Genomic DNA, 13,127 nt, shown 5'->3' on the forward strand with positions numbered 1-13,127 from the left:
AGAAAAAGAAAATGTCAACTCAGCTGCGAAAAGCGGAATCCAAATTGCGAAATTATTATTGCAATTACACCAACGCGAGAGGGAGCAATCGAAATACTCCAACCCTTTTTGGACTGCAGCGAGCAAGCAACAAGCGAGCAAGCTTGTATTATTATTATTACTTGTTTCCCCTTTCCAGCTCACCGCCACTCAGAACTAAACAACTGAAAAACGCTCATCCGAATTCAGGAACGCAAGCTTCAAATCTCCACTTTTCCATCATCCTCTCTTCCCCAACCTTGACCAGCAAGAGAGTTGCCTTTGTCAGTCGCTGCTAGCACACGGCGCATTTAACCCAGCAACCACCGAAGCAAGAAAAAAGAAAAAAAAAAGAAAAAAAGAAAAAAAAAAAAAAAAAGAAAAAAAGAAAAAAAGAAAAAAAGGAAAAGAAATCTGCAGTTGGCTCGGGATGAATATGCGCGACCTGCATCTGCGGCTTCCCTCTGCCTCTCTCTGTGAAGTTCGGAAGCAGAAAATTGCCCTTTTTTGGCCTTTTTATTATCATTTTTATCAGCCGAAATTTCAACCTTTTTTTTTTTCTCTTTTTCTTTTTCTTTTTCTTTTTCTTTTTCTTTTTTGATTCTCAGCGCAAACAAGTTGGCTGGCACTGTTTCTATTCTTATTCCCTCGTCGAATGGACATGTTCAGCAATCATATCGTTCTCGTCTCATCTCATCTCATCTAGATACTAGAACTTATATCCAGTCTCGAACCTCCATGGCGTACCTTAGACCGTGCTTGGCATTTTGGTATTAGTTGGTTGATCATCGACCTCCTGACTAACATCAGATACCATGCAATACTCTTTAACAACTACAGCACAATAAAGATCGTCTTGGTAGCTCAGAAATACAACTGAAGCTCATCCTCTGCATTCAAGCCAAAGTTAGCCGCTGGTAGTCAAGCAAGCTTTACTAGCATCCAGTTCTTGGGCCATCTTGTCTGAAGCGGTATGCTACAACTAATGACAATTCAGATGGATATCAACAATTCCGCTAACCCTCAATCCTCCTCCTTTAGCCAAGATCGCTCTTGACTTTGACGCCACCTTTATTAGCTATCCCACCAGTGCATGAGACTTGTCATCTTTCCAGCAAGCAAGAACGTGCGCAATACTGCTAGCGCCGCCCAAGCACCGCCAACGTTCAACTTGGCGCTATGAGCTCGAGCCTCGAGACCCGAGTGCACCTCATTTGACTTGTACAGCGCGCCTCTTCCAGACACTCTTCCTTATCCTTATGCGGAGCGCTTGAGCCACGTCTACATCATCTCATCAACCAGCAACGAGCTAGGTCCTTCTTATCTGTGCCACATTCTTGTCTTTCCATGCAGCATTCCAAGCTTGATCTTGATCTCAGCTTTCCTTCAAATCGCATCTGCCATCCAACAAACACCTCCCAATCTCACAGACGCACCAGTGTAAACAAATGCAACAACATTGCAAAACAGACTAAACCAAAACTTTTACCTCGACAACTACTTGAAAGCTCTATGCAATCCACTATCCGACAAGAGTCAAGTTGCTCCTACTATGCTAATGCATTCATCATCCCCACCATCCCCAACCATCCCCACCTGCTCCTCCTTCCACCCTTCCCAAGCCTAGCCCATCAACATCCGCAACAAGCTGCTTAGCACCTTGAAGCTCAGTGGTTTGACAATATACCCGTCCGCTCCAGTCTGGAAAGCTTCTCTCTTATCCTCATCTGTAGACCTCCCTGTCAACGCAAAGATCTTTGTCCTGTATCTAGCTGAAGGCTTTCCCGCTCCCACTCCCGCTCCCACTCCCGCTCCCACTCCCACTCCTGCACTTCCACCTTTCCTCCCAACATCCGCATTGTATCTCTCAAGCTCCATCTTCCGTATCGCAGAGATAGCACCGATTCCATCCAACACTGGCATCGATAGATCCATCAGAATCACATCAAAGTGCTCAGGTGGATATCGCGCAAACTGAGCAACTCCTTCTTCCCCGTTCGTCGCTTCGACAAAGTCTACGTCCAGTTTGGTTAGAAACGCTGCGATCACTTTACGGTTGATCGCGTTGTCTTCTACAGAAAGAATCTGCATCCGTTTCCCTGAGGCACCGCTGCCAGAGTCCGAGCAAGAGAGGCCCCAAGAGCCTGCGCCGATGCGACTGTTGCCAGCAATAGCACTCTTGGGTACAGCCCCATCTCCTCCTTCCAATGAGATCGTCGAGCCGGGCGTGTTAGGTGTTTGCGGCGCCCAAGCTGTAGCCATCCCTTCAAAGTACGAGTCGCCGCCAGATTCTCCATCACGACATCCCGGCAAAGTGCCGACCAGGGGCGACATAAGAACATGCTTGTGCAATCGAGGTTCGTGGTACGTGATGCTTCGTGCAGGCAGCAAAGGTCGACTCGGCTTCAGAGCTTTGGTAGTGGATGCGTCTGCCTCCTCGCTGCCAGTGTCCATGCGTGCTTCGGTTGAGTGTCGTCGAATCAACGAGTTGCAACCACTCGAGCCGGGAGGTTCAGGCGACATGTGGTACGATCGTGTTCGATCTACTCCTGGCTCTAGAGTCGGACGTCGCAGCTCCCTGGAGCGACAGTCTGCCCGAGCCATTGGAGCTCTCGCCAGAATCTCCTGCAGCCTCGCTGTAGCATCCCCAGTGTCGCTCATCCGACCGGGCGTCTCGCCCTCTGCTCGTGGTGTGAGCGAGTTTGTCGACTCGAAAGAACCAAGCTCGTGACCAGCATGGTTATGCATGTCAGGTCGACTTTGACGAGGCGCAAAGTAGCTATCGCCCTGCTCCATCTGCCTGTACGCCGCACCTCCTTCACTCGGCGATGGCAAAGGCGTGCTTGGCTTGCTTTCCTCCGACGAAACAGGATCTCCGCACTCTTGACGCTCGAGGCACTGCAAACAGAAGTCAACCACACTTTCCAACTTGGCCGGTCCGGCAGGCTTGAACAGGATGCGCGCGACACCCCCAGCTGCATGGTAGTCTTCGCATGCCTTGGCAGTGTCCGCCTCGCCACGGCTGGCTGTGAGGAAGATGACGGGAGGCAACTGACCCTTGCGTTGCCTCTTGATCTCCTCCAACAGCTTCATCTCGTCGTTGACGACAAGGACATCGCTGTGCTGAACGTGGCCATTGGCATTCGTCTGCTCCGAAAGCTTGAACTCCCACCAGTTGAGCAAGTACCCTTCGAGAGCAAGACGCAAATCCTGATCACCACGCGACTCGTCAAAGCCGAGCAGCGCGACGCTGTACTTCTGATCAACATTGACAGCAGGCTTGTACGTCGGTCCTTCCATATCCTCCTCTTCGCACAGTTCCAGCTCGCAAGTGACGCGGATCTCGGTTCCTTCTCCCTCTGTACTCCACACGTCGATCTTGCCGTTGAGCGAAGGCGATTGGACGATGCTGTTGACGATAGAGAGTCCGAGACCTGTACCCGTGCCGTGCGGGTTCTCCTGCGTGAATGGATGGAAGAGCTGCTCCTCCAAGAAGGCTCGCGAGATACCTCGTCCCGTGTCAGTGACCGAGAGCTCGATCATGATATGCGTCTTGGAGCTCTGCACTTCACGTAGCGAGACATGGACGAAACCAGCCGAGGTGAACTTGAGCGAGTTGCCGATCAGGTTCATTAGTACACGTCGGATACCTCCCGTATCGCAATTGACCAGCCAGCCATCCTCTCGCAGCGCAATGTCGATCACCGTCTCCACCTTGTTGTTCCGCGCAGCACGTGCTCGTGCTTGAACCATGCTTCCACCTGCTGCTCCGCTTGCCTCTGTAGGCGGCGCGTAAACACTGCCAATGCCAGAAGAAGATGCACTTTCCACTTGCCTTGCCATTTGGCCGATCCAGCTGCTTTCGCACACTTCCTGGATGAGCTTGACCATATCGCACTTGCTCTTGCTGTGTGCCGACCTCTGACCTTGTCGAGTGTTTCCGCTGAGCTTGGTAAAGTCAAGCACATGGTTGACAAGCTCGAGCAAGCTCTTGCCGCACGCTTCCACCGTCTCGAGGTAAGAGCCTTGCGTCGAGTTCAGTTGGGTCTCTGCAAGTAGTTCAGCTGCGGCAAGGATACCATGCAGCGGCGTGCGCAACTCGTGTGAGATGTTGGAAATGAAGTTGCTCTTGGCCTTGTCTGCGAGCATGATGTCCTTCTTGAGGATCGAGCTGAGCACAATCATGCCGAGCGCTCGCAGGTACTGCAGACCGCTCACCTGCAGCTCCTCGAGCGCAATCGAACGCCCTGAGCTGGTGATATATGCGCAGAGCAGAGCAAACGGCTGCTTGTTCAGGCCGAAAATGGGTACCAGCAGCAGGCCGGTAACACCATGTGGAAGCAGCGATCGGAAAGGTGGCGGAGCGTACGAGTAGAACCTGCCCGTCCGGTTGAGGCGCAAGAACTCGGCCATCTGCACGTGGTGACTGAGAGGCACAAACTCGGTACGTTCAGGCGGAACATGGTCAGTTTCGCTGGCTCCAAGCACGTTCATGGGCGGCACTCGTTTTGCTCTGGCGCTCTGATCTGCCAGAGGTGAGCTGCAAGGAGACCTGAACGTCTCGGCGCCTGTGGAACCATCAAAGTTGCGTTCGCGAACACGCTTCTTGCTGGGTGTGGTAGATGCATCGCTGGCCGTAGCAGTGTCACCGTTGTCGGAAGCAGGACCGAGGTTGGAGCCAGCACCGGTGTTGTTGGGTCCAGAAGCTGCCGTGCCCATGTTTTGTGAGGAAAGTGGATTGGCAAAGTAGATCTTACTGCTCGTGCCCGTGCCCAGATCAGCAGGGGCAAAGTCGTTCTCATAGGAATCGATGAGCTCAAAGTGGGAGAGGTCAAAGATGACGGCACCACAGGCCTGCAAGGCTTCTCGCATGCTCCTAGCCGCCAATTGGAAGACTCTGTGCGTGCCGATCGTTCCCTGCACTGAGGCGACTGCAGTATTCTCGCCCTCCTCGGAATCCATCTCCAAGCACTCTTTAGTGAAGAGCTCCACGGAACGCTGCATGCGATCTCGCATGCTGAACTGGATCTTGTCGCGCAACAGCTCCATCTCACGCATCACAACGCGAGCAAACTCCTTGAGCGTGTGGCGTTGGCGCGGTCCAAATTCGGTGCGTGGCTTGTCGTCGATCAAGCAAAGACTGCCAATGTTGAAGCCGTCCGAGGTTCGGAGAGGGCTACCAGCATAGAAGCGAATGTCAGGCGCACCTTTGACAAGCGGATTGCCAGAGAAGCGCCAGTCCTTAGCTGCATCAAAAATGACAATCGGCTCGTCACTGTTCTGCAAGATGGCATGCGAGCAGAAAGAACAGTTGCGCGAGCCAGCAAGCGTTTGGAGCGAGGCAATCGTGATCTCACCGCCTCCACCCATCTGTGCTTGAAAGATCTGCTCGTTCTCTCCCACCAAGGTGATGAGCACGAGCTTCGAGTTGAAGACGAGCTTGACCAGGTGTGCGATCCGCTCAAAGTTGGGGTTGCCTGCGATCTTGGGTGGACCGTATCGAGAGAGTGCATGCAGTCTCGTCTCTTCGTGGGGTGGCAAGATGGATGGAAGGTAGCCGTGGTCAAGATAGAAGATCTCGGCACGTTTGCCCGCTGCCAAATATGACTGGATGCGCTGCGAGGTTGTGCTAGACATGGCTGGTCTCGGTGGCGCGGCTGCGTTGGCGGCTAGTGATATGTCCTTTGCACTAACGTCGTGTGCTACAAGAGCGGCATTAGGATTGTCATCCACATCTCTGGCTGTAGCAAGGGGCGAGCTGGTCACCGTGCCGCGTAAATCAATGCGAGTCTCTCCACTGTGTCTGCCTCCGACAAAGTGAGCTACGTTGACAGTGGGACCGTTGCTGGTGGAGGCAGAGGCGGAAGCAGAAGTGCCGGAGCTCGAGGTGGCACCACCCATGGACAGATGCGAGAGCGGCTGGACACCTTCATGCGGTCCACCAACTGCCGAGAACGAGGGGCGAGGTGAGCTGCCAGGGAAGCTGGCGCTGTGCGAGACCAACAGACCTTTCGAGGCGCGACGTCCATTGAGTTGAGTGCGTCCCAACTCGGTTCTCTCCGATCTCTCCATGCTCGTTCTCCGAGCGGCGCGACGTAAGCCGGCCACAGTGACGTTGTCGAGTGCGAGCTCATTAAAGTAGGAGGCCTTTGGCTCAACACCATCGTTGCCAGACGCCTGGCGTGGCATGGTCTCTGCGAAGCTGAAAAGACCTTCGGGCGCCGACTGCCAGGCGATCGGTTCCTTTGATGGGCCATGAGTGGATTGGATAGGTGTCGGTCCAGGCCTGTTGAGCCCCTCTGACTCGGAGTTCTCCTTGTGGGGAGAAGCGAGGGCGGGTGCTGCAGCTGACACGTTGCTCGACTCGTTGCCATTGCCATGCAAAAGCTTGTTATGGCTCCGTGCTGGTGTAGTTGCTGTCGTTCCAGCTATGGGCATTGTCATCGGGGAGATTGCTGCTGCTGCTGCATCTTTACCTGAGCCTGATTGGCGTACAGGAGTGGTGTCCTTCAGAGGGTCGGGAATAGCGCGAGTAGGTGTCTTGACTATCGGATGGCGTGGATCGTCGGCCGGGAATGTGGTTCGAGGCAACGCTGTATCGTTGGCAGCTTCAAGCACCGAGTCCGATTTTTGGCTGCGGGTGACTTTCGATGGCGTATGTTGGAGCTGGGCAGCGGAGGCCAAGCCTGCATGATCTGCTTGCGAAGGCAGGTCCTTTTGGGCACCGGTGGATGGGATCGCTCCAGGGACGGTTCTTGCTCTCTGCGGAGAGTGTCCCTCTTCTGCACTGTCTGAGCGAGCATGGTGGGCGTGTCGATGAAGCTTTGAGTCGGCCAGAGCTGCTCGATCTGCGCTTGTTCGGAGGCGCGAGACCGCTGACATACTGGCTGAAGGCTTTCGAAGGGCGGTGAGGATGTTGGCATCAATGCCGTTGCTGGTTGTGGCATTGGGCTGGGGTTCAGCAGCACCAGTAGCTTGGGCAGCTTCAAGCTGGGAAGCATCCGTTCTGGGAGAAGAAATGTATTCGAGCGTATGGGGGCGCATAGGAGTCTTGTCGAAGCTTTGGGCGATCGGCGCTGAGCCGGTCTCAGCAAGGGGAAGAGAAGCAACCGTGTTGGAATCGCCAGCGTCTGTGTGCGCATCAGCGCTTCCTCGGGAGCTCAGGGGAAGGCTTTGTGGACCAAACTCTGAGACGATGGGCATGGGTGCGGACGGTGGGGCTTGCTCGGGGTCGGGCAGGATGTACTCGAGAGACGGTCTGCGAGTGTTGACGAGGTTATTGGCACATGCGATATCGTCTGCCGGTGGATCGTTGACGGTGTTGATGAGCACCTTGGCACCAGGAACGGCTGTCGATTGCCCTGGTGGCTGCGGTATGAGTCCCGGGTTCCATCTGCCTCTTGCATATGCGTAAACAAAATTGGCCCAGTCGTAGGCGCCAGCCTCGACAAACTGGAGAGATGTGTCATCTTGATCGGTGGTGGTGGCAAAAGCGGCTGATTTTGTATCTCTGCTGACATGGATGGCTTGAGAGGCATTGTCGGATGGGCCTCGAGGCGCTGCTTTGCGTTCCGATGTTGCATCTCGGAAGGGATGCGAAAACGCTGGGGCTGGCTTTTGCCAAGATGGGGTGGATGATTGTTGCGCTTCTGCATTTGTGCTTGCGCTGGGCTCCACCGCCGAAAGAGTCGCAGCCTTTGGCGGAACAGAAGGAAGATAGCTGAGGGTACCCGGGGCAGCAACATCGGGTTGAGTGCGCATTCTGTGCCAGGCGGGATGATCGGCAACGTTGAGCTCCTGCGGATTGTCCTGGTAGCCATTTTCGCCCTCGCCCTCGCCCTCGCCCTCGCCCTCGCCCGGTTCGCTATCTGAAAAGTCATTAGCTGCGGGGCTAGGTGCTGAAGGAATAGCAGCGCCCGATGCAAGCAGGCTCGAGCTAGTGGCCGGAAGGTCGTCAGTGCCGTGATCAGATGAGCTCGAGGAAGCATAAGACCTGCGGTAGGCATGTGTGAAGCTACGAGAGGCTGAAGCGGAGGAGGCAGCACCCAAGGCTCTCCAAGCGCCACGTCGGACGGCGGCCGAGGAGGATACGGAGGAGCGAGGTGAGGAGATGCCGCTCTTGATGTGGACTTTGGCAGCAGCGGAGACAGCGTCTCTGGAGCCTATACTGCTGGTGTCGTCTACATCTGAGGATGGGATGCGCATCTTGGCGGATTTGGGCTGTGGTGATGTGGAAGAGGATGGGGTTGGGGTCTGGTGAGCGGCTGGAAGAGAGTCGTCGTCGTCGGTGTGTGGCGACTGGGAGGAGGAGGAGGCGGACGAAATATGGACCGCCGCCGCCTCGGGATGCAGTTTAGATTGCGAGAGCGCTGTCGCTGATGAATGCGAAGGCTGGGATGGAGAAGAAGCAGTCACCGCCATGGGGCCGATGGGTTCTGCCGAGGGCGCGCGCATCTGCGCAGCTCGGTGCTTGCTGAACCTATCGAGAGGGGCGGTAAGAATGTGGCTAATGGGCTGTGTTTGATAGCTTGGGCAGAGACTAATGACACTTGTCGGCGGGCGCAGGAGAGTCGGGCTTGATCTGAGCTGAGCTGTTGGGAGGCGGAATGTAGATGTAAGCCGACTTTTACAAGAATGACTCTAGGCAGAGGCTGAGCTGTTCATGAGGCCGAGAGGTGGTGTGGAAGGGCAAGAAAAGGTGTTGAGAAGCCTTCAGAGGGACTTGTGACGGTGCCGAGCAAGAATCTAGAGTGGCAGCTAGGACTGAATGTCCTTGGCTTGACGAGCGGAAGCCTATGGATGGTGAAGAGCAGCCTGAAGATGGAATCGTGACGGCAACGTTGACTACTGCGCAGAAAGGAAAAGCGATGCAGCAAATCGTCAGAGATGATGATGACGCTTGGTCAGGCGGGAGCGATGTCAATAAGAGCGGATGAGAGGCTCAAGCTGCGCTTGGTCCGTAACCAACTTTGAGGATGACAAAGGTTGCTGCAGGTGAAATGAAGAAGGGCGAGTTGCGCACGCGCACCGCTTGAATTGGATTTGTTGATCACGCGAAAGGGTTGACAAGGAGCGCGGCAGGGGTTGGCAACAGGTGGCGGCTACTGATGAGAGAGATTGAGGCGCTGGTCGTCGGATGAGATGATGGATTGACAATGGGTAAGGCGAAGAGATGAAGAAGAAGAAGAAGAAGAAGAAGAAGGTGAAAATCCGTTGCTGCCCGAAGCGCAAATGGTAGAGAGGTGAATAAGCTCGTTGAAAGGCAACAGTAGGCAATAATGGGCAACAATGGGCAACAATGGAAAGGGATGGTGGGGTTGAGTCGAGAAGATGGCGATGTCGGAGCAGGCAAGGTATGAGCTTCTTTCGAAGAATCGCTATTGAGCAAAAACTAGCAAACTAACCCTAAGCGCGCAGAGAAAGAGAGAGAGAGAGAGAGACGAAGAGAAAGAGAAAGAGAAAGAGAGAGAAAGAAAGAAAGAAAAGAGAGAAAGAGTGGAGGCCAGGTTGCTATTTTGCAGGCCGGCAGACTGGGCAGGCGGACAGGGCAACATGAACTGAACCGACACAGACAAAGCGCAAGCCAGGCGAGATGAAGCGAGACCAAGCCAGGCGAAACCAGGCGAAACCAGGCGAAACGAGCTCAAACACTTCAGAAAGAAAAAGAAAAAAAAAAAAAAAAGAAAAAGAAAAAAGAAAAAAAAAAAAGAAAAAGAAAAAAGAAAAAGAAAAAGAAAGAGACGTGTATAAGTATAGAAAAGCATGCCAAGAACTCGTTTGAGGCAGCTCAGCAGCAAAAATGCCATCCATCCCTATCCTCCATCCCTACCCTCCATCCCTACAATTTCGCGGAAATGGCCTGGTTGGCTAGCAGCACCAGCACCAGCACCAGCAAGCGGTGACCAACAAAGCTGATGCAGCTGCAGGCAAAGCGCAAACACCCATTTGGCTCTTCATATCCAAATCTCGGGAAAGCAGTTGAGCTCTTCTCTCTTTTTTTTCCGCTCAAATGCGAAAATGCTTACATAACCTGTGCCAAATGCAAGAAACACAGGTCAGGAGATGGTATTGTGAAAACACAGAGTGGAGTGAAGAATGGAGTTCACTCCACAACCCTTCTCTCCCTCTCCCCACCCTTGTCACTCTTTGCTCACTCTCTTTCAACATGACCACCACCACTGATCATTCTCTCAACACTGCTGCATAGCCAACCTTGCAGCACACTACACCTAACACCCCTTGCCACTCAGACCAAAAAAAAAAAAAAACATGCCTGCACTGTCTCATTCTGGTTCTACATGCATTTCTGGCATCCACACTTCCTCTCCAACTTGAGCCTCTCAATCTGCTACAGCCAAGAAGAACTTCATGTGGTCAGGTGCCAACATTCTCAACCTCATTACAATCATCTCTAAGCAGTTGCACATCTGAAACCTGAGTTAGGTGGACCTGGTTGATATTGGTGAGTTCAACAAAGTATGCTCCTTTCCAACTCTTTCACTGAAAGCAACCAGAAGGCTTACTTCTGATGGCTTTCAACTCCACAACACACTGTTCAAGGAGAGGAGGAGGTCAGTGATCAAAGAGGTTGATGTCATAGGGCCTGCACAAGAAGATCCCAAGAGATCAAGATGAAGTGTGCCTAAAAAGCACACAAAATGTGAAATCAACCATAACACAGGTTTCCAGTTGATTCCAGGGAGATCAACCACATTGTGGTTTTTCAATTGGTTTTGTGGAAATCAAGCAGAACACACTCATCAGGTTGCTTTCACCAAACACACTGCAAGAAGTTCCCATTGGTACAGAATAAGATCAATGGAATACAAGGAAGCAATGGGAGGCTTGGTAGAGTAGGTCTCCATTACTCAAGGGTAGGGATAGGACACAAGGAAGGCTTTCACATGCAAGGAGAGGGCCCAAGTTCAGCCAAGAAGAGGATCCAAGCTCAGGAGCATGTGGTAGGTTACCACACAGGGGGGGACATGCTCACAATCACATGGAACCAGTTACAAGGAAGACTGCATGGATGGGAGCAGGACAATAGGGATGGTCACACAGTCAGGGAGGCCACCAGTTAGGGATCAGATGAATGGTCACTGACTGAGAAGGAAGGGAGCCAGCCCAAGGAGACCAGCATAGGAACCACAAGGAAAAAGGGGGCAGTGTCAAGAAGATCAACCACACAGCCCAAGGAGAATGTCACAGGGCCAGTGCAGAGACCATAAACATGCATTTCTGCACAGCTGCCAAAAATGAGCTCAGTGCACAGGAAGCAGGACTGGTCAAGACCCAGGGGATCCAGCCAATCTCATTGAGAATGGTCAAACAGCAAGCCCTGGCAAAACCTCATTGAGAATAATTGAGACAGTGGGACCTGGGGAGTTTCACTGAAACTGGCCCAAGATGAAGCAGACCAATTGGTCCCACAACAGGATGAGGTTGCTCAACCAAGATCACAGGTTCAACCACTGGGAGCAGGGGACAAGGGAGCTTGCTACCAGATGAGGTGGGAGAGAATCCCTGAGCACAATGAAGTCAACATAGGAAGATCACTGCTTCAACAAGGGGGGAGTAGGAGCAGGAAGGGTAGGATTGGAGTAGGAGCAAGGTAGACAGGAGTGGACAGAGGGGCCACATCTTTGCAAGGAGAAGGCCATGGCAAAGTCAACACCATGGCATTAAGATATATATATATATATATATATATATATATCTATATATAGGCTCCCTCCAGCATAGTAAACAAGTGGATCCAGTATCCACTCTATTCTTAACTGACTATACCCTAACTGTAATGTATATTTAGTTGTTCCATCACATAGTTGCAATCACAGGCTGTTGCTGCTAATCTGAGCAGGTGTATTGTATCACCCCTCACTGACATTGTCTGTAGGCAGTAGTTACTGTGGTCCAGATACCTACCTCCCTGAAGGCAGTACTCATATTGTGGTCTGGGCTTTCCTCACTGATTCACTGTCTGATTGTCAACACCTTGAACAATCATGTCAAGTCAACAATTATCATCAAGTACACTAAGTGTTCTGCAGCAAGCAGGAGCTGACTGTGCCATGCTACCACTGAACCAAGTGTTCACAGCAGTTAGCTGAAACTTGCTGAACAAACAACCCTTCAAGCAGTCTCAGTGAAAGTTGGCTGACAGGTGCATACTCAAGAGCACTCACTGAAACTGGTTGAAATCAATTGATCCAGTAAATCTCGGGTTTCAGGCACACGACTGCTTACATCTTACTCTTTACTTAGTTTGGTATCATTGTGGTCCAGATACCAACAACTATTATCAAGCGATGATCAGCACTACAAACACTTGTGCTGCAAGGGAAGGCTGTATCTTATAGCACTCCTAACCCTGATTGCACAGTTGCTGGCCTCCTTGAGCTGAACAATGAGGTCATGCAATTTGCATCAGAGGAAGAGAGACAGCATGCTGCTGCCTGGGTGCACAAGACAACTGGGGTCAATGAGTGGGGTAAAGGCTGGCTTGTGGTTGATGGAATGTACAGCCCTCTTGCCTGGAAGCCAGGAGTGTTCAGTCAAGAGCACTTGAGCTGGAAAGGGCTTTCCACAGCATCAACGTAGTGCTGGCGAAAATGTTTGCTATCCTCTTTTGGGAGCAGAGAAGGACAGTTGTTCGCACAGAGTGTGGCAGCTAGCTCACTTGACCTGTCCAAAAATCCTGCCTGCCATATTGTCTCTTACTGCTTGCAGAGGCTGCTCGCTCTTCGAAGCCGATCAAAATGCAATCTCGGATCGACATTTGCTGTGGTGACTCCACACCTAACAACCGTGTGGAACGACGTAAGGTTGCGCTCGCTTCTGTCATGAGGCGAGGCGAGAGCGAATGAGCTAAGCGAGTCAATCTGTTCATGATGCGAGAAGAAGCAACTCAAAATAAGCTCGTCAGCGCGATAGTGGAAACTATGCATGCCGTTGCGACAAGATCCATGGAGGCGGTCCAGTTCGAGTCTTAGCCTAGCCGAGCACCACCTTTAAGCATTGGCAAGGTGGGATGATGGCAGGCCAAAAGGTGTGGCGCCCTTTCCAAGTGAAACAAGCGAAGCGGCGTGACGAGATGGCATGCATGGTTG

The 13,127-nt window shown here is 52.5% G+C and overlaps 1 protein-coding gene across 1 annotated transcript; it reads right to left on the minus strand.

Moving 5' to 3' along the window:
- Nucleotides 1–1,641: 1,641 nt before the first annotated feature.
- Nucleotides 1,642–8,472, minus strand: UHO2_05194 (uncharacterized protein; the record flags this gene model as incomplete). The annotated part of the gene is made up of 1 exon (XM_041556196.1): nt 1,642–8,472. The coding sequence occupies one exon, from the start codon at nt 8,470–8,472 to the stop codon at nt 1,642–1,644; it is 6,831 nt and encodes a 2,276-aa protein (XP_041412130.1).
- Between the last annotated feature and the right edge of the window lie 4,655 nt (nt 8,473–13,127).

This window comes from Ustilago hordei, assembly GCF_900519145.1.
Source record: "Ustilago hordei strain Uho2 genome assembly, contig: UHO2_contig_12, whole genome shotgun sequence".
Taxonomy (NCBI): Eukaryota; Fungi; Basidiomycota; class Ustilaginomycetes; order Ustilaginales; family Ustilaginaceae; genus Ustilago; species Ustilago hordei.